The 20,464-nt window shown below is 50.0% G+C and overlaps 1 protein-coding gene across 5 annotated transcripts in view; it reads left to right on the forward strand.

Annotated features, from left to right (window-relative positions):
• SLC8A1 (solute carrier family 8 member A1) overlaps nucleotides 1-20,464 on the forward strand; it is a 128,129-nt gene that overhangs the window by 98,905 nt on the left and 8,760 nt on the right. For 2 of the 5 annotated variants that reach the window (XM_069009147.1, XM_069009148.1), the window contains 6 exons: nucleotides 14,738-14,844; nucleotides 17,391-17,411; nucleotides 18,199-18,216; nucleotides 18,326-18,340; nucleotides 19,008-19,076; nucleotides 19,883-20,013. In XM_069009147.1, the coding sequence (XP_068865248.1) occupies nucleotides 14,738-14,844; nucleotides 17,391-17,411; nucleotides 18,199-18,216; nucleotides 18,326-18,340; nucleotides 19,008-19,076; nucleotides 19,883-20,013 (361 nt within the window). Of the gene's footprint in view, nucleotides 1-14,737; nucleotides 14,845-15,186; nucleotides 15,291-17,390; nucleotides 17,412-18,198; nucleotides 18,217-18,325; nucleotides 18,341-19,007; nucleotides 19,077-19,882; nucleotides 20,014-20,464 lie in introns of all 5 variants that reach the window. The other 3 variants (XM_069009149.1, XM_069009150.1, XM_069009151.1) reach the window with 3 other exon arrangements.

Consider the following 20,464-nt stretch of genomic DNA (forward strand, 5'->3'; position numbering starts at 1 on the left):
AATTGCAAATATATATGCACAAAAATATGTGCATATTTTTAACTTGACTCCTGTTTTCCTTTGGCTTGCAGATCCAGAGCATTGCTTCAGTCTGAAATGCAGTGAGACCAAGTTTCCTCACTTCCAGGCAGCTTTGTGGGGACAGCAAAGGGGCCAAGAGAAATAAATAAATAATGGCTCACAGAGTGAAATATTATATTTAGCGAGGCTGATGGGTCCTCCTGAAACCCGGTTGTGAAAACTTTAAAAAGTGTCTGTTTCCTGTAGCTATCAGCATGTTGGGAGAGGGGATGCCCTACAGGCTTGTCAGATTTTTTCCCAATGGCTGCAGCTTTCACAGCTGGTCCTGATTTGCCTGGATATTGCTCATTTTTCCAGAGCTCGTAACAGCCCTGGAATGGAAATCCTGGCTCCCCTGGTACCCAGTGCATCTCCATGGTGTGCTGGAGGGTGAAGGGTGCCAGCCCAAAAATTATTCATCCTGATTAGCTCTTGGCTTTCTCTGCAGTTTGAGAAAACGAGGCTGGAACCATGAATAATAGAATGGATAGAAGAGGCCTAATAAAGGACAAAATTCATGGTGTGTGTAAGTCCCATCAAACAAAGGTTTGTGCTGCTTGTGGTGCTGCCCTTCTCCACACACCGTGTTCACAGGGCTTGAGTGTGCTGGAAAACAAACCCTTACCTGTGGCTGCCTGGTGATCACGAGCTGCAGAAGGGACACGGGGCTGCTCTGGGCTTAAAAAGGCAAAAGCAACCCAAGCCAGCAAGGAGGCTACAAGTGCTGGGGCTGAGTGCCTCCGGGCTGTATGTGTGTGTGCCTGTGCCTATTAAATATACATAGCCCTGCTATTTGTGGGACACCGGGTGTGTACCAGGAGGGTGGCTGGGCTGACGTGTGATGGCTCAGCAAGCACAGAGAACTGGCTGCCTATACCCAGATCTTCTATGAATCAGATGTAAATCTTGCCATCTTCAGCTTTCAAACCAACCTCCCTCTGCCGTTTTCTATGGCACAGTTGTTTCAGGTGGGAAACAATGGCATTTTCTGCCCCCCTGGAAAAGCTGTGGTCTCCCCTCCTGACAGGGCTTGCTGCCTTGCCCCAGGATGTGGTGCAGGGTTCTCTGCTCTTCAGCTGGAAATCATTTTTGTTCGCTGCTTTTCTGGCAAGGCCCACTGCATGCAAATCGTTGTCCACTTGGAATGTACCTTGGGCATTTTTATCTGGGTTTCTGGGAGCTGGGAAACATGTTTGTGTGCCTATTTCTAGGATTTTGACATGCAGCTGTTCATGTGAGATGAAGAAATGGAAATCTCATCTTGACGAGTCACTCTGGAATTTTCCTCCCAATATCAGTGAAAGCAATCATTAATATGGGGCATCATTTATAGCTCTGTGCAGAATAATCCTCCAGGCTCCCTGGCAGCTATGAATTGGAAAACAATAAAGATTATTGCTAGAGAGTTCTTTTTTTAAAAAAACAAACAAACAAAACCCCAATCATGTTCTTTGATACACTGTCTAGCTCTCAGAAAAGGAGGCAGCAAATTGAAAATCTCTCTCAGAAAATACATACAGCACCATTCCAATTTCTTAAGGTTTTGGGGTTGTTTTTCTCCCATGCCCTGACATCTTTCCCGAGTAGTGCCAATAAAATTAGAGACTTTTGCTAATGTGATCTGCGAAGGTTCCTCTGGGGAAACAGCAACCGTGAACAAATGTTCACTTCCAGGGAGGGCTCCAAGGCTGCTGCAGCTGCCCCTGGGCTCCTCGGCTCAGCCGAACACACGAGCCCTGGGCACGCAGAGCTGTGGCTCACCCTGGTTCTCCTGGTGCTGCCACACTCGGAGCTCTTCTGGAGCTTCGTCCCCCACTTGCTGCTGAGATTTTCCCCATTCATTTTGAAATGCAGTCAAAACATGCTGCAAATTGAAGCAGGGGGAGATCTGACAGGATTGTGTGGCCTCACAGCCCCTCTCTTCAGCTTTGGTCCAGATCCCCACACATTTTGCTGCACATGATGGTACCATAGGCTGAGACTTTGGGTGCTCTTGCAGCTTCTGGCCCATCACACTCTTGCACATGACCCTAATTCACCATGCTTGAGCCCTGGGGTGGTTAAGGGTTTAATTTAACCTAAATAGCTTTAAAATGTGAATGCTGGTGAGAAAATAAAACTTAACTGTGTGTGGCTACTAGAGGATCCCTACCTGACTGTAGTAAATAAATATGCTCATGGTCGGCTCAGCATCCTGATATTCAATAGGAAACTAGATATCATGATGAGATGATGTGAATTGATGTGATGAATGACAGCAGGGGGGCTGCCTTGCAGAGCATTTGGAAGGGCGTCTCAGCCTGTCTTTGAATGGAGTCTCCAGCTGACATTTCATTCTCTTCTTTGAAAGCATTAATAGCCCCACAACAGCACTTGTCCATGCTTGAAGGAAAAGCAAATGAGTGTCAGAAAGGAAGAGGGGCAAGATACAAAAGGCAGCTTGTACTTCCTGGTTTTGGTCAATTTGGTTTCCTCTCACTACACTTTATTGCAGTTTCCTTGAACCCTGACAGTGTCTTTAGAACACTTTTTAAAATCTACTTTTATAATACTGCAGTTCCCATCACTAGGGAGGCCTTCTGGAGCCAAAGGCAACTCAAGCTAGCTTTGCTTTTATCTCTCTCTCTTCCCCTCCCCAGCTTTGCCCTGGGAGGACTCTCTGGGAAACTCTCCCTTGGCCTCCCTCCTGCCTTCCTTCCACCCACCAGCTCCTGAACCATCCCAGTGGTTCCCGCCAGGCCCACACTAGGGAGAAACTCCCGAGCACGATACTGAGGTGTGTTCCCACTTCTTCGTGCTTTAAATGCTTCTAAGTCTTCTGGTATTAAATTGCCCTTCCCAGGAGCAGCCGGGTTTTTTTTTGTAGCATCACTCCACCTGCAGCCAGAGAATACAGCACAAGGAGCAGGTTCTACCTACCCAGCCAAGTGCTTTGGACAGAGTTAAACTCTGGCTTTCCCCAGCAGCCCTGGCTCACTAAGTCAAGCTCAGGATTAGGATGGACAGAAAAGGAGAATCATCCCCTGCAGATCCCAGGCTGAGTAGGAGGGGGCAAATGTCTGTGTTGCCAGCAAGCTTCATCATTCACCTGGCACAAGCTGGTAAGGAGGGCTACCAAAAATACTGCAGAGAGCCTGTCATCCTTGCAGCAGGGATGCAGGGTCTGTGGTGCAGAGTCCATGTGCCTGGAGACATTCACAGCTCAGAGGCCAGCAGTAAGGAGGAGGAGGAGGAGGGGAGGCATGGCTGTGGAATTTCTCAGGCCCCATGGCTGCCCCTGCCATGGGTGGCCAGCCAGCTTTCCTGTTTCTGCCAGAGCTCCCTGCTCCCCAGCGGCTCCCAGGCACAGGAAAAGCCCTGCTGAGGGCACAGCCTGTGCAAAAGCAGGTTTGGCACTGGGAAAGAATGGAGCATTTCCAGAGCAGATTAAATTTTCCAAGACTTTGAGCTGCCAGTTTGAAGAAGCCTACGCATTTTGCAAGTTTTTAGAGTCTTAGAACTTGGTCTAATTTAAGCAAATTGGCACATCCTGAGCACTAGAGAGAGATCCTTCTGCTAAGTTTTGTCCTCTGCAGCAAAGCATAAGGAAGAGAGAATTACTCAATATAGTGTTTGGGGAAAAAATGTTTGCATGGGCAGAGCAGCATTTTTTTTTTTCCCAAAGCTGAGACGGTGAAGCTTTTCATTACTCTCTCATCAGTGGCCACTCTACATGGAAAGTTTCATTCTGAATGGCTAAAGTCTGGCAAAGCACCAAGCAGCTGAGACAGACTCTAAAATAGTGGAAAGTTGTGGGCAAGCTTAACAACAGGCACTGCCTTTAACTCACAGCCCTGACTGCATCAGGCATCCGGATGAGCATGTGTAAGATATGAGGATCTGCTGGAGAAACAGCATCTGGGAAGTTTTCCTGCTCCTTGCCTTAACTAAGGATTGCAGAGGGATCGAAGCAGCTTATGGGCTCTGGGGTTTGTGTGGGAATTGCCACTTCCACATAACATCTGCAGTTCTCAGCATAAGAGAAATGTGCAGCTGGACCTGAGGCAGCTCCTGTGCAGCCCTGGCGTGAGGTGGGGCTGGAGAAAGCCCTGTCTTCGTGTGCAGTCTGGTGGTGCTTGTCTTCTGACCTTTAATGGTGCATCTTGATGATCTTGGATGTCTTTTCCAACCTAAATGATTCTGTGAACCTGTGACTGTCACAGGAGCGAATCCAGCACGTGTGTGTCCACGGGGCTCTGCAGTAGGATTTTTCCATCCCATATTCCATGTATCTGCCAGCCCTCTGATCTTATAGACAGACACTGGAGCTACTGAGCTGGCCACAAAGGGTGTAACTTTTAGCCCCTCACACAGCTGGTTTTACTTTGTTCCCACAGGGAGATCTCCTCTGAGAACCTGAACACACAGGTCCAGGCTGAGGCCACCAAATGCTGCATCCTGCTGCCACAATTGCCATAAATGGGACTAGCACATGGCTGAAACCTCTGTGGGCAGGGACTTTTCTGTATTGCCATTTTTAAAAGCTCCTGGCCATTTTCACCCAGGTACATGCAATCCAAACTACGGACGTTTTCCCCTGGGAAGAGGGGAAGAGCTGCTGGCCAAGGCTGAGCCCATCATAGGCACCCTGCCCAGCCTGTTAGGCAGCAAAGCCGTCACAGAGCGTTCAAGTGCTCTTCCACTCTCACATTTCTCTTGGCCACTTGGTTCCTCTTATTTTAGCTTTGTTTGAACAATCTCCTTGGTAACTGGAGACAGAAGCAGAATTTTCTCATCCTCCTCATCGGATTGGTTTCCTGCCTATCTCAGCACTGGGAGGGATCCTTGGCAAACCTGTGTTTGCTTTTGTGCTCCCACCACAGGCTTTAACCCCATGGATCACGGGGGACTTCAGGAGACCTGGTGTCTCTTTCAAAGGGTTTTTATGCACGGAGTTACAGCTGAGAGGGACATATTTCACAATTTATTTGGCAGTAAACAGGTGGTGTGTCAGTCACAGTGTGAGTGGTGTCTCTTGAAGTTGCCCACATGCTCCTGACCTCCAGAGCGTCCAGCAACAAGGAAACTCCACTGGAATGGCCCTTGCCAGGATGCTGCAGCCACCAGAGTGGCAAAACCCTTCAGCAAGGGCGGGGAATGGCTCCTTGCTGTGGCAGCACCCTCCACACAGGCCTCAACTGACACACTTTTTTCATCTGCCCTCTGGCGATGGAAGTCATTGAAAAGGAAGAGGGGAAAAAAACCCCAAACCAATCAACTACCAAGCTGTCTGAAGATTTGCTGGGCTGGAGACATAGAACCCCACTGCTGGCACTCAACCCTAGCACATGCTTTTCCTTGGCCAGAGCCATCCCCAAAGGATGGAAATAGCAGCATGAATACACCAAGCATCACCTTTAGTGCAGACTTGAGATTTTGGGGTCATCTGTTGACTCAATGCTCCAAACAGTGTCACTGCTTAAGGCAGCATTGTCCCAGCAGCAGCCCCTCTCTGGGGATGGCTGAATACTTCATGGGGCACAGTCTGAGCTCGCTGGCCTTATCCCTGGGTAGAGGGGTTAACAATTCAGGATCTCTATGACCTCCCTCACAGGGCCTGCCTTGTGGCATAGTGACAGCATGGCAAAGCACTGGGGTATAGCTCTCAGCTTGGGTGATGGTCTTCAGAAATGAGCATCCCTGATGTTTCAAGCCTGCATAATGACAGCATTTCATGTGCTGGTACCCAGACACTTTGTGTCTTTTATGCCATCAGGTAACCTCTGATACTGTTCCAGCATGGGGGACTTGCCAAAGGGAGTCTGGACCAGGAGTGATCTCTGCATCCAGTCACTTTAATTGCTAGAATGTGAGGATTCCACTTGAGCCTCCCTAGAACCCTGACAGGCGACACCTTACAACTTCTAATAAAAGTTCGGTGTGACTCTACTGTCCAAGTCTTGAAATCAGCCCCTCGCATCCCTCACTGGGCAAGGGATGATAAATGTAGTGCTGGCGAAGTGTTTATTCCTGCCACACCATCAGGAGGCTTTGATCCTGCAGCTGGGTCACCATGCCAGGAATTTTGGAGGAGTGTCTGGAAAAGCAGGGCCGGGTCTTTGGGGCCAGCCATCAAATAAGAGGATTCAGACACGTGCCTGGCTGAGCATGGAGCTAAAAAGACTGTGGTTGCTGCTCTTGAAATCAGACCTGCACATTCTGTATTGATGTTTGCCCTTTGAATTTTTGTGGCATGCCCTCTGCTGTCGCTGAGCATTCCTCATCTTCTCCTTCTTTTCCCATGTACAGCTGCTTTTCCAGCAGCAGAGCTGGCTGTCAGCAGCCCTGGCAGAGTGGCAGGGCACAATCAAGGCTCCTTGTCAAGTGTCTTCCCAAACAAGAAGGGAAATTCTCCTTCTCCCTGAAACCCAGGCAAGCAGGATTTGAAATGTGCCTTCCCCTTGCTGTAGTGGTGGTCCTGGAGCAGTTCATGCACAGCACATGTATTTCAGGCTTCCTTGAATCCTGATTCCTGATGCTGAAGCCATGCCATTAGACATTGACCTACTATTTCTGGTGGTCCCCACTGTTTTGTTTAGTCAGGTTTAATTCAGCAAAGTTTGCTAAATGATATACAGAACTGCAGAAATGCCCTTTTTGCTGGCAGGTGCTCGTTGAAATTAATTTTGTGGAGGCCAAAAGCCATTTAAATAGTGATGTCTCCTGTTTGAGGAGCATTGTCATGGCAACTATCCAGGTGCACACAGGGAAGAGCAACTCATATTTATTTGAAAGGTGAGAGCAATTATTGTCATGAGGGGGAACCTGGCTGCAAAGAAAAGCTGGATGTGTATTTGGATGCGAGAAGCAACTGTGTGCCAAGTTTCTCTCCCCTTATTTACCTGCCTGCACTACCCACAGACCTGACTGCTCAGCCAGGTCAGTCAAGAGAAAATCCCAGAAAGGCAGAATGGGAGGATGTGTCAGATTTTGGCTCTTGACCCTGTAGGCTTAGAAGTGGGATTTGCAGGGTTTTACACTGAGCAAGGATGTTGGGCTGGGCTGAGCCCTGGGCAGTCAATCCTTTGCTTGCAGCGCAGGATGGATTTTTCAGGACAAATGCAGTTTTCAGCTGGCATGGGCAGGGCTGTGCACAGCCAGGGGAGAAGTCATTTTACTCTGTCAGCTTTCCTGAGTACCTTAAGTAATTGCTGCTGGGGGTGTTTTTGATCAAATTCACATCAAATATGTTTTCCCTCCTAGTCATCAGTGGTATTGCACTCTTTGTGCAGGCTGTCCTTGGGGCTCCAGACGCGGATCTAGATGGGTCTCTCCTATTTGATCCCCCAGGGATCCTGCCCCCAGCAAGCACTGTGGGAGCTTTGAGGACCGTGGATCGCCGTCACTAGACATGCATTGCAATGAGATTGGGGAAAAGCAGGAAAATAGTTTTGTCCTTGTGTCACCACATCTGGAGCCATGGAAGAGGAGGCCGCAGCTGGAGCTGTGGAAATATTTAAGCATGACCAAAAGGCTCAGGCACTGGTTTGGGTCAGATCAAGAGAGTGCCATTCATCTTTGCCCAGCTGGTCCCTTGCAAGATGTGACACTGGCAGATGAATGAAGTGCATTAGTCAGAGCACAGAATTCACAGTCACAGCAGAGCAAACATTGAGGATTCGCCAGAAAAACATTTCTGATCTGACAAATCCTTCTCAATATGGTCTTCCTAGGAGGAGAGTCAAGCAGCATTTCAGTCTGGCATGTGAAATCATCTTACCTGGCAATCGCTGCTCCTAAAAAGTATTTTCTGAGGCACTGAGCATCATCCCAGCTATTTGAGCAGCAACAGCCTTCAGTCTTCCTGTCTCTGCAGACCACCTCTCATGCCTTGTGTTCCTGTAAGGCCAAGGAAGAGCAGGCTGGATCTTTTTCCAGGATTTCATGGTAGTGATGCTCTGGAGCAGGACGGTGTTATGTATTTGAGCCGTATGTTGTCATTTAAACTCAGCACATCCCGAGGCCAGGGGAGCAGTTGATTTAGGCAGACATGGAAATGACAACACAGCCCTGCCATCTGATTGATTCAGGAGGCCTTGGGGAAAGAGGTGGAGGGCATACAAGAAAATAAGCATAGCCAGATGAATTTTGGCTGCAGAGGTAGGGGGGAAAGGTATGGAGGGACCATTTCCACTTCCCCCTCCCCTTGTTTGCAGTGTCCAGGCTAGTGTGCTCAATCAGTTTTGGGAGGCATTGGACTGTGAAGCCCCACACAGACCTGGGCTGCTGGACCAGCAAACCAAGCTGCCACATCAGATCAGCTCACATCCACACTTCCCAAAGCGTGCGTCATGCTTCGTTTCAGGCAGGTTTTCGTTTTCCCTCCCTGTCATGTTTGCAGTGTGCTGCAGGCGAGATTTTCATTAAGTACAGACATTTCGTGTCAGCAAGGCTTGGTTCGGCAAAGGATCCTGCATGGGTGGGTGACTCATGGGACATCTTACACAGATGGGAACCCATCAGCAGGGACAGAAATCCTGATGAACCCTCTCCTCTGTCAGACACCACTGTGGAACAGCTAAAAGCATGTGTGGCACAAGGTCATTCGCATAATCTGGCCCATTTTTGCCCCTCTTCCGTTCCTCAGGAAGGTTTGTCCCTGCACTGGCTGAGCAGGTATCACGTTGCCCTCACCTATGTCCCCCACCACACACATGTTCCCTGTGGCTGGGGCAAACACCTCTACCACAGACCTGGGTGTCTCTCTGCACATGAAGCTGCCACCTCGTCACCATAAGGTGCAGTTTTGTTGTCAACTGGTGGAAGAAAAGCCCTGTCAGCTCCTTTCCCTTCCCAGTAACAAGCAACTTCCTTCCTCGAGTATCTGTCAGGAATTGGAGCAGGGAAGCTGCTCTTGGTGGTTGGCTCCAACCATGCCTGTGGGTCTGGTCCAGGCTCCTCGCTGTGGCTGAGGCCCATTTATGTGGCCCTGACCTCTGGCTCAGGTGGTGTCCAGCTGTAATGATGATGATGATGATTTGGGAGCTTTCTTCCCCCTGGCACATGGTGCCCCACCACAGCCCCTCTGCGCAGGCACTGCCTGGTGCCCAGTGACCACACGAGCTGTGCGAGGCAGGGAACTTCTTCCCAAGCCACTTGCCCATCTCTCACGGAGAGCTCTAACTTCAGCTAATTAAGTGGCTGGCTGACAGGCAGATGTATGAGAAATCAATGTGGCAGGGTTCTGTGGGAGTCTGGGAGTGCGTGCTAGGACAGGCAGCACCAATGGATGTGGCTTTGCAGTGTCACCTCCAGAACATGTGTCCCTCATGGCTATCCCCTCACTGTAATTGATGGCCCTCTGGGTGGGTAGTGCTGGTCTGTTGGGACATCAGGGCTGGCAGCACCAGGCTTAGGCAACACAACCTACTCCTGACTGCCCAGCCTGGGTGTTGTAGCTCTGAATCTGCTGTCGAACATCCTCCGAGCTACTCCTGTAGCTCTCCTGGGTGGTCAGTGGAAGCTGGATGGGTGACAAGCTGCAGAAGTGCATAATTCCCTCTATTGATTCAGGAACAAGTGTCTGTGCAGACAGCAGCAGCGTGCCATGTTCTCATGGGCCAGCTTGTTACTGACTGCTCTAACAGCTGGTTGTGTGTTTAGAGATTATCATTTTCCTGGCCCACTGGAGACACCATTACTGACTGTGTGCAGAAGTTCTTGGCTATTCCAGCTCTGGCATGACTGTAGTTCTGAAAGAGAGCTAAGGAAGTGAGTGCTGGACTTGAGACATCTCTGCTCCCGGAGATCTGGCCCGGTCAAGAAGTGCCCTGGATGATGTCCCCTGTCCTCCAGCGTGTCCTGCCTGAATCTTTCCAGAGCTGACTGCTGATGCCCTCCAAGTTCCCGTGGTCCTTTTGCAATGCTGGTTGCTTGTCTGAGCCAGGAGAGCAGTTTCTGCCATTTCATGGAACTAAGCAGTACCGTGTAGATTTGGAATGGCAATATATTCACAGATATACTCAGGATTTCCAGAGGTTTCCCATGACTGTGCAGATATTCGGGTTCAAAACGAATGCAAAGGTCCATGGAGATCCACACCAGTCATTTCTGATGCCATTTGCTCCCTTGAGGGAAAAGGCCAGTGGAGACAGGAGAGCTGGGACTCCCAGATCCTTACATCTTTGCCCCATCCTGCGCCCATCTTCTCTCCTGCTGTCATAAAAATACTTGCAGAGAAATATGTCGCTGTTGATCTCGGTCCTGCTCCTGTCACCCTGTGCTGGACTGTTCTAGCTCATTACATATGTATGTACCTGTCCCTGCACGTGCACGAGATTGCTCACAGGGTGCCTTCCCCAGCTGGCATTTTGCTCCAAGCATTGGTTCTCTTCATGCCCTGCCTTTGCCATTGTACATTGGCGTAGCAGCTCTTCCCTAGAGCATCTCCAGCCAAAAGGACTTTTCCATGGGCTGTTGCAACTGAGGGTTGTGTGGGAATGCTGTGATAAAAGACCTCTTCAGTTCAAATGAAATAGCATGGTTTGAAATGAAAAGTAGGTCCTGATGGAGGGCATTGGACTTGGAGTGAAGGCAGAGCTTTATATGACACTGGCACAAAGACACCACTCCTCTCCTATTGCTGCTGGGTGTCTGCAAGAGGAGAAGGGCTGGAGCTGCAATTCTGCAAGAAGTGTTTACTCTGATTTCCAGTACACAGAAATGGAATGAAATTCATTCCCTCAGCAGTTGCTTTGACTGCAGACCCAGGGAAGTGCAGTTTCTGGTACAGAAGTGCAGACAGTCAGATGGGTCATAGATGCCCTCAGTCTTCATGCCAGGGCAGAGCTCCTTAGCTAAGGTGAGATGGACCCAACACCAGTGGAAGGAAAACCCCGTGGTTTGCTGCGAACTTGCCCCATGGTATCACTGGAGGAAGGGAGAGGGAGAGGTCAAGGCTGGTGGTTTATATCAACACAAGACCTCTATCCCCATGTGTTGGAGAGATTCTCCAGAAATTGTTCATTCCCACCTGCAGCGTGACTGAGGGTCAAAAGAGGAAAAAAATCCAGGTATTTCAGGGGCTGTGGTGTTTTGCACTCATGGGATCCTGGGAGTTTGGCTTTAATACCCAGCTCCTGCAGACATTTGGTTATGGCAAAAACACCACTGTCAGCCCCAAATCAAAGCTGATTCTCGGCTTCTGTGTAGAAGGGACAGCTTGGAAACACCCTCTGTATTGATCCCAGATTCCCACGAGGTGAAGAAAATGGTTTAGAGGCAATGGTTTAGAGGCTGCTTAATCTTCTGCTTTAATCCTTTGGTATTTTCCCTCTTTCTTGTGGATTTGGGATTCCTGGATCCTGGCCCTGCAATGAGGCAGCATGGGGGTTTTCAGGGTGCTAATTAGTGTCCCTTTGGTTTTCTGTTATATGCTATCACAGCTTGTTCTGAAAGAGCCCCTGAACCACGGGAGAGAGAGAGATCTTAAATGCAAATTTCAGGATGTGCTTGTGCTGTGGGGACTTTGTTCTCCCCATCCCGCGGTGTGCAGCTGGGAAAGTCCAGGGACAAGGAGTTCAGATGCTGCTGCCCCCAGTGCTGTGGTTGCTCTGTGAGCCTCAGCCAGCTGTCCTGGCTCTGCCCACGCTCCGCCTCATTCCCACCACGTTCTGGAATGCAAGGAAAGCCCCGTGGGGGCTCGATGCTGCTCACATCCTCACAGCCACGGCACATCTCTGCGTGGGAGAGGAGTGAGAGGCAGGGACCACATCGAATGGTCCAGCAAGAGCAGGGGGACATCAGTGCCTGTCCTAGATTGCTGTAGAAAGCAGTCCTCACTCTAATGCAGGATAAATCGTGCAGTTGCCTGGCCCTCCTCCTTTGCACTGACCGAGCCGTGCCACACGTGTGCAGGACCCTGGGAAGGGGCTCTGCAGCAGGCAGAAGGCTCTGATGGAGATCAGGCACGCTCTAAAAATAGCCTGTTTTATTTTCACATCCTTGCTGTTTCTCAAACACCATTAGGAGGTAATCCTTTTCTCCAGGATTGCAGTCTCATCCCAGGGACAAATTTGCCTCAGCAATTTTTGCTGATTGGAAATTCACCCAGAGAGCAGACTTGCCATTTGTTCTGCCTACCCATTTTCCCAGCAGCCTTGTGCAGCAGAAACAGCAGCAGCGCACAAGTCTTACCCAGCACAGGGCACTTGTTCCCACCCTGGAATGATCACTTGGAAAACTGCGTAACACCACCACCTCCTGGCAGTGGCACTTAAAGCCCCATTATTCTGCTTTACTCAGAGGAGTCCTATTGGTGTTGGATCTAAGCATCAGAGACGTATTTTTTTAATTGGCACCCAGGTTTCTTTTTGTGAGAGAGAGTTATTTTGTGGGACTTTGAGGAATGCCACACATGGCAAGCCAGAGCACACCCATAGGAAGTTTATGTCTTGATGCCTCTGCTGCCCTCAGAATTTAAGAAGGCACCTCTCTTAATTAACTTTCCTGAGGGGGGTTTTTCTACATGAGGCCAGGATGCAGTGCACATTTTAATGGGAGTCGTCAGAAAAATTATTGATTTTGTTAGTAATGTTTCTGAAATCATGCCATTCTGGTAATTCTATCAGATTCTCTTTGAAAGCTTAACTGAGAGCATTTTTATATCCTTCATTAGTTTTTTAATATGTGGTAATTTCCCCTAACTCATCAATGCAAAGCAAGATCAGTTGCCTGCTTGGTAACCATTTTTCCTGTGTACAAACCTATTGCAGCAATAATTACAAACTGAACAAATTATTACAGATATTCATTATAAAATACAATTACACTGAGCCGTGCTGCATTGTTGCAATTTTCACAGCCATCACTCGCTCTTGAGTAAATGGTTTCATTAAAAGCATGAAGGGCAAACTTAATACACTTCTGACTCACAGCAAACAGCACAAGAAATCATCCTGGCTGTTCCTCCGAATGCTTGAGGTGTTTACCCTGAATGAGTAGAAAATGTTGACTCTGCTGCCAAATACTTGTCAGCTTAACAGAGGGGCTCTGGGTGGCCAGTGCAGATGTGTAAGGAGGGGGGAAAGCCAGAAATTACGGCAGTGTGGCCTCAGTTTCACTCCCCTAGAGCGTGGCTTTCTTCCATGTTTATGGGTTTTCATTGCTGGGACCTGCCAGGAACAGCAGAACCTCCTTCATCATATACTGGAGCAGCCTTGGGGCTGGGTGCTCATGGAAAGTGCAGGGGAGCCGGGGATGGGACATGAAATATTTCTTCGAAGGACAGGGCATTCAGGCTTGGGCAGGGAGGGAGCAACAGGGAGGCTGGTTTAGGTAAAAGCATTCACAGGGGGGCAGTGCTGTCAGGGGAGTGCGGGGGAAAGCAAATCCAGACAGAAGGCCGGCAGCAAGCACAGGACTACAATCACTGCCTTGGCTTTTTGTTTTGTGCTGTTACTCCTTCTTATTTCTTGTCTGGATCAAGATGAGAGCCAGGAGGAGGTCCTGTCCCCACAGCAATGCCATGACAGTGAGCAGAGCCTCCAGGAAGGAGCAGAGGCCGCTGGATTTCTGTCTCTGTTGTCTTTGCAAGGACTTTGCACTGTAGGAAGGACCACAGTAGCACAGGTGTCCCCCCCATGTTTGTACCCAAGGTTTGGTCACCTTCTGGGGAGCAGCTTTCAGCTGGGTGCTTCTGTGAGTCCCTGAAAAGAGCTGAAAAATGTCTGTGCCAATTTTTTTCCACTGGAAGAGCAATTTTTACTTTATCGGGTGGCTCAAGGAACAGATCTCTCTCCTGGTGGCCACAGCCTCCTGTGAGGCTTTCAGCTTCTGTGCTGTGTGCTTGTGGCTGTGCTCTGAGCAGTGACTCTGCCTTTGGACCTGTCCTGATGATGTTCCAGCGGCAAATTCAGCAACCCTGGGTCACATGAGAGGGAATTGCTGCTTGTCTCTCCCAACAGGAGAGGACTAAACCTTGAAGGCTTGGGACAGGATGTGCTGCCTGTAAAGTAAAATTTGAAAAGTAAAATCTCCTATCAGTGAAGCTTTCCATGTGCCTGCCCTAACCAGGAAGGCCGTTTTTCCTTCACATTCCCTTCACAGAGAAAGTCCTAACTCCAATGTCCCTTTCAAGCTTGTAAATTACAGCCTCCAAAGCCCAAACTGAGCAGCTGATCATGAGGTTGTTCATGAATCTGCTGAGCCTGGGGAGGCAGAGCCTCTTCCGTGTCCAAGCTTGAGCAGTGCATCATGCTTCCAGAGGCTTGGTCTGTGCTGGTTCCCAGTGCTGGTGCCTACGCAACGTGTGCAAGCTGTCAAGGGGCTGTTGTATACCACAGGTTTTGGGAAAGGGACATGTCTTGCCAAGACACCTCTGAGGAAGGTTGGTCCAGGCTGTGTCATGCCCAGCCATGGCCTCTGGCCGTGCCAGGGAGAATGGCACCTGCAGGCTGCCGGTGCTCTGTGGTCCATGCCCAACCTGAGGCAAGTTTGGCCCATTGGCTCCCGCCCTTTGCTTTTGGCTGTGCTGTCCCTCCAGCCTGTGCCACCAAAACCACTGTTTTCTGTCCACAGCCCCTTTCTCCTGCTCTTTCTGCCCTCCTCCTCTGCCTCCTTCTTCTGTTCTGCTCCCTGTTACTCCTCCTCCCTTTTCCCCCCTTACTCTTGAATCTCTATTTCTTCTTCTCTGTTCCAGCAAAACGATATCAATCAAGGTGATAGATGATGAGGAGTATGAGAAAAACAAGACCTTCTACCTAGAGATCGGGGAGCCCCGGCTGGTGGAGATGAGTGAGAAGAAAGGTGGGGGACGTGCTCCGGGCCTGAGCCCAGCCTGTGTGTCCCTGTCTGGCTCACTCATGTCTGGCACCTGCAACACTGAGCTCACATCCCCAGTGCCTATGGAAAAGGGCAGGAGCAAGGCCACTCCCCACCCCTCCTGAACACAGCTTTTCCCCAGACCACCAAGGCACAACCTCAGCCAGGTGGTGAGGACGCTCCTGCCCTTCCCCATATGCCCGTGGGGGGATGTGCAGCCCCTTTCCCCCACCCAACCATCTCTGTCACCACAGCACCCGGGCAGACGTGACCTGCATGTGTGTGCGATGCCAATCATGTGTTTGCCTTTGTCTTGTGTTCCCACAGGAAATTCATTACCCTTAGAGTACTTGACCGTGAGGAGTATGAGAAAGAGTGCAGTTTCTTCCTTGTGCTTGGGGATCCGGTGTGGCTACGACGAGGAGTGAAAGGTGTGAGAGTAAAACCAGACCAGCTCTCGAGACGCTGCCGCTTTCTCTGTGTCTCCCAACTCTCACACTCCTTTCTCCTCGCACTTTGGCTCCTGGCCGTTTTGCCCTCCCTCCTTCGAAGCTTGGCCGCTGCACCTTTTTGCTCTGTTTTCTTTCCTCTTTCATTTGGAGAGGACTCCATCCCACTCACCGGGGCTCCAGGGAGCGAGGAGTGCTCCTGGGGCCACCCTGGGGCACCCAGGCAGGGGACGAGGTGCGTCACCCAGCCCCCTGAGACATTTTGGGAGTGCTGCCCTGCTGCACCTTCATTTAATCAGAGGGAACATCCAGCCTCGACAAGTGAAAAGGGCAACGCTGCATCATTTTTACCAGAAGATAAAACAGCTTTCACTTGAAATAAAATGCATGGCCAGAGCAGTAATTTTAGCCTTTTTATACTGGCGCTAGGATCTGAAAATAGATGAAAATCACAGCCAAAGTAGGTAATACCATGAGATCCAATCAGTTTAGGTAAATCAGGTTATGCTCAAATGAAGTTTCATGGCTCTGCATTGGATAATAGCTTCTCACAGGAATAATAAAAACAATTTCCTCTTTCATCGCATTTCTAAACAAAATGCTAAACTTCCCAAAAAGACAGAGTTCACCTATTTTTTTTTCTGCTGGAAAATTAGGTGAGGATTAATGGCAACAGCTGGTTCTGCACACAATTGGTGGCTGAGTAAGAAGCAGTTTTAGAGTTTAAATATGGACCATTATTAAAGCCTTTGCAGAATGCTGGTCTGTCTGTCTTGGAGCTGCTTTCTAGTCTCTGGGACATCAGCTCTCCCTCCAGCAGGGATGGGGCTATAATATATTATTTGATCAGAACGGAGAGGGCCCTCCGTGGTCCCCACACTGAGTGAGGACATGCCACGTTCCTCATCAGCTCAGGTGCTAAGTCAGCTGCGTCATCTCCTCCATCAGCTTCCCTGCTGGCTTATGTGACTGCCTAACAAAAGCTGGGCTAAAAAATCAGACACGCTGGCATGACTCAGGCACTGCAGGTGGGGTCTGTGTCATTAAATGGTGCTGGTGGCATCTGTGGAGCACAGACAGTGCTGCCAGGATAAAGTTCCACATGGACAGCTCAACTCAGTGGCTCCATCCTTGCCCACAGGGGCCATTGTGGGCTCAGCCTTGCAAGTCCAGCAGAAGCAAGCATGCTTTCCAGATCCAAGGCTTAAAAATTGTGGTCCCAGCTCTGGAGATCTCAGCTGAAATTTTTAGCTAAAAATAAAAGGAAAAGGAAATAAAGTTTCTCATCTTCCTGGTCACAAAGATAACTGAGGAAACCTGAGAGAAGCTCAGCTTTGCCAACTCACTAGATGGAAAGGCAAGACAAAACTGTAAAGGACTGTTTAGAGCAGCTATTTGCTGCTTTGGCCATGCAATTTCTATTTTTTTTTCTTTTAAACTAATTTCTTTGTATTTGGTTTTGTACAAGAAGCAGCGAGGCAGGAGTGGTGTGCTCAGAGAGAGGAGGGCATCTCTGAAATGTCACCCCTGGGCTGTGGTGTGGCCCGAGATCCACCAGGGCGCTGAGGGAGAGGCTTTTTCTTTCATTTTGGAGATCTAAAATGCTGAGCAACAAGACCCTTGAGCCAAGCCTTGCCACAGATTTTTCTTCTCTCATTGTCTATGCCAAAAGTGCAGCTGCTGCCGGAGCCATTGCTCCCCATCAGGCAGCTGGAGGAGGTCAAAGCCAGTAGCTGCTGCACATGGGACATCTTGTGTCCTCCCCTGGGGCAGAACTGCCTCCGAGACCAATGGAAGATCTTGCACAAACAATTCAAAGGGGAAAAATGAATTTTTTGGAGTGTGTCTTTTAATCCCATATCCACCCCATGTTTGCAATGGTTTTTATTTTAAATCCGCAATCCCATGAAACCTTTCTGTTCCTTTGTTTTTAGTGTCTTTCTCTTAACACTCACGGTATCCTGCAGCTTTACAGATCTGAAATCTCTGCCCTGGGATCTGGTGTCTTTCTGTGGATATCCCTTTTGATTTCATTATTCATTTACTTTTCTTCTTCTGTGTTTGTCTCTGTCTTCTTCACAGCCCTGTTGTTGAATGAGCTTGGTAAGCGCGCATTCATTTTTCCTTTCCATTTTTCTGGTTTGCATATTTTTGGAAGAAAATCGATTTTGCTTGATGTTTTTCTCTGCTCACAGCATTCTCTTTTAGGGTGGTCAGCACTAGTTAAGTAAGCTCAGGTGCCTAATGCCCCATCTTTCCTTAAAGTAGAGCCCCAAAGTCAGCAATATTAACAGGTGGTACAAGGAGCATTTTTGGGGGGTGGTGCTGTTGCAGCCAGAGTAAAGCTGCCAACACCCCGAGATGCAAACCTGTGCCACACAAATTAACCCATCACCTCTAAACTGGCGTGGCAGAAACAGGATTTCCTGGCCACCTAGGGATGCTTGTGGCTGGACAGGAAAGTTGGCCAATCCTTTCTGAAGAGACAGTACAAACTTTGCCTCCTGTCTTGGGGAGAACTTAGACCCTAACCAGCCTTTGAATTTCCTTGCTGGCCAGTTCCAGGATAGGGCAGCTGGGGAGGGAAGCAAAGCCATCCTTGTTCCCCAAAGCACCCTCAGCTCCGGGGCAGACTTGGCACTGTTTTTACCTCTTCCACAGCATTTATGGGACACCAAGGGGTGGCAGCTTGCAGATGTGGGTTGAAAAGCCTGTGTTCAGGTGTCCCCACACTCTCCCTGGTGTGTGTGGGTGTGTGTTGGGGAGCAGCCCCCATGTCCACAGTGGGGCAGGGAAGGACCACCATGTCTGTGTTGATGTGCAAATGCTAATCCTCATTTATTTTCTTTCTCTCTCTCTCTCCCTTTTTCTCATTTTTGGTTTCATCTAGGTGGCTTCACCATCACAGGTATGGATTTCTACTCTTCCCCTGTCCCCCTGTTCCTTTCTCTTCATGGCCATATGCTCACCCCGCTCTTTCCTCTTGGTTTCCTCTTTGCTTTTGTTCTGTCCTGGAGGGAAACTCTGGAATGGTAAGAAGGCGCTGAGCCGCGGCCTCCCCGCCCCGGCCGGTCCCATTAACACCGTGTCCTCTCACAGAGTGCTCTGCCTGCCACACACACCTAACTCCACCTCGAGGAGGGTGACCTGTCACCGCTGAAGTGACAAGCAACCCCTCTCCATCTCTTGGAGCTGAGTGAGCTTCTCCATTTAATCCAGTCGTCCCTTCCCTGCACACTGGGCTCTTTCCTCACTTCCCAGGCCTGAGCCAGGTGCCCGAGCACTGGGGATGTACAGGACCCCATGGCTGCTTCAGATGTGCAGCCCCTGCCTTTCCCACCAGCGAGACCCAGCAGCAGGGCCAGCTCATCTGTCCTGAAACAGCCAAGCTTCCCTCATTCAGCTGAACAATGCAGGATGAGAAGGTCCTGGGTCCCACATGTTGCAGAGCCGCCCCTCAGGAGCCCTGGAAACATTATTCAGATTTAGGAGGCTCTGGCTCCAAGGTGGGTCCCTCTGGCCTGCAGGAGGAGAAGGGCTTTCCATCAGCTCTGTGCCACCTGAGCAGACAAGGGGCAGCCAGCAAGGGAGCAGCACTAACCCCGTGTGACATAGGAGTGGAGTTTACTAACTGCATGGGGACAGCTTGTGCGGTGCCTGCAGTCCCCCCTGCTGATCTCCTGCTGATCACTTTAATAGGCAAACCTGTCTTCAGGAAGGTCCAGGCTAGAGATCATCCTCTTCCTTGCACCGTGGTCTCCATCCAAGGTATCTGTGGTGTGGCACCATGTCAGTCTCATGTGGACTGACTGGGGCATTTGCCTACTGACAGATGAACTCCAGTCCTTTTTAGCCCTGATGTTCTTCTCCCCATCCCTCAGGTGGACTGGAAGGGAGTTCGGTGGGGTCTGCACAAGGGACAGTGACAAAGGGCATGCTGCCTGCAGTCCTCATGCCCCAGGGGCTGCACAGATGACAGTGGAGGTGCAGACCTGCTTCACTGCTCTTGTAGTCCCTCTGCTGCCTCCTCTCTCAGGGTTTGGAGCCAGGCATTGGCCTGTGGATGGCTTCTTACATCTGTGCTATTTCCTCCAGCCCCACCATCACAGCAGGCATTGGCTGGCAGCCCCCTCTCCAAGGCAAAGCCCTGCTCAGGAGGAGGCAGATCCAAGATTTCATGTGCATCTTAGCCCTGGGGCTGCTGACAGTGCTCTCTTGTTGTAACAGGCTGGTGGAATTGTCCTGACCGTACCTCAGTGCAAGCCTGGAGTGCTGAGGAATGGAGCAGCCTCAGTGCTATCTTTCCCTTTCCCAGCATCCCTGTGGGAGAGACAGCAATAAGCTATTCCCCAGCCCCAGGATGAGCAGGACTCCTCCTGAGGTTGGATGAGTTGCAGACCTCTTGCTAGCATTTCATAAAACTATCCTGTCTGTCTGTTGCTCCTGAACTCCTTCTCCACTGTTCTGTCACTCATGCTCCCACCTGGAGGCTTCCTGACCTCCCCCTCTGGCAGGAAGCCAGATCCAGAGTGACCAGCTGGGCCTGATTCACCCACAGGCTCTTTGCTTTGCAGAGGAGAATGAAGAAAAGCAGCCACTAACCAGCAAGGAGGAGGAAGAGCGTCGGATCGCAGAGATGGGGCGCCCAGTCCTGGGGGAGCACACCAAACTCGAGATCATCATTGAGGAATCCTATGAGTTCAAGGTACTGTCCACATCCTCTGTCCCTGTTCTTCTTCCCCCCCTGGCTGGCCACCCTCCTTTTGGGTTTGCACAGCAGTGGGAGGCACATGTTGATGGTGTTGGAGCAAAGTGGGGCAGTGAATGGAATCACACACAGAACGGGAGCTGGGATCCCAAATGCTGCAGGTTGCTTTAAAACACAACCTTGTTCTCACAGTAAGTTCCATGTGCTGGTCCTACTTACAGGCAGCTTTGAGTGAGCCCCAAGCCTGGCACTCCCAGTGCAAAGGGCTGATACCCCAAATGCAAGTAATGGTTGTGCAGCTCAGCGGCCGTGAATGCATGTGCCAGGCCAAGAGCTGAAAACAGGCCATTTCATTATCTTTTCCTTTTCTCTGTAGTATAAAAATATAACAGGCCACCTTTACTGTGGCTCTGAGATGGTTCAAACTCCCATCCATGAGTAGGTTTCA

Source organism: Aphelocoma coerulescens, chromosome 3 (assembly GCF_041296385.1).
Source record: "Aphelocoma coerulescens isolate FSJ_1873_10779 chromosome 3, UR_Acoe_1.0, whole genome shotgun sequence".
In the NCBI taxonomy this organism is placed as follows: domain Eukaryota; kingdom Metazoa; phylum Chordata; class Aves; order Passeriformes; family Corvidae; genus Aphelocoma; species Aphelocoma coerulescens.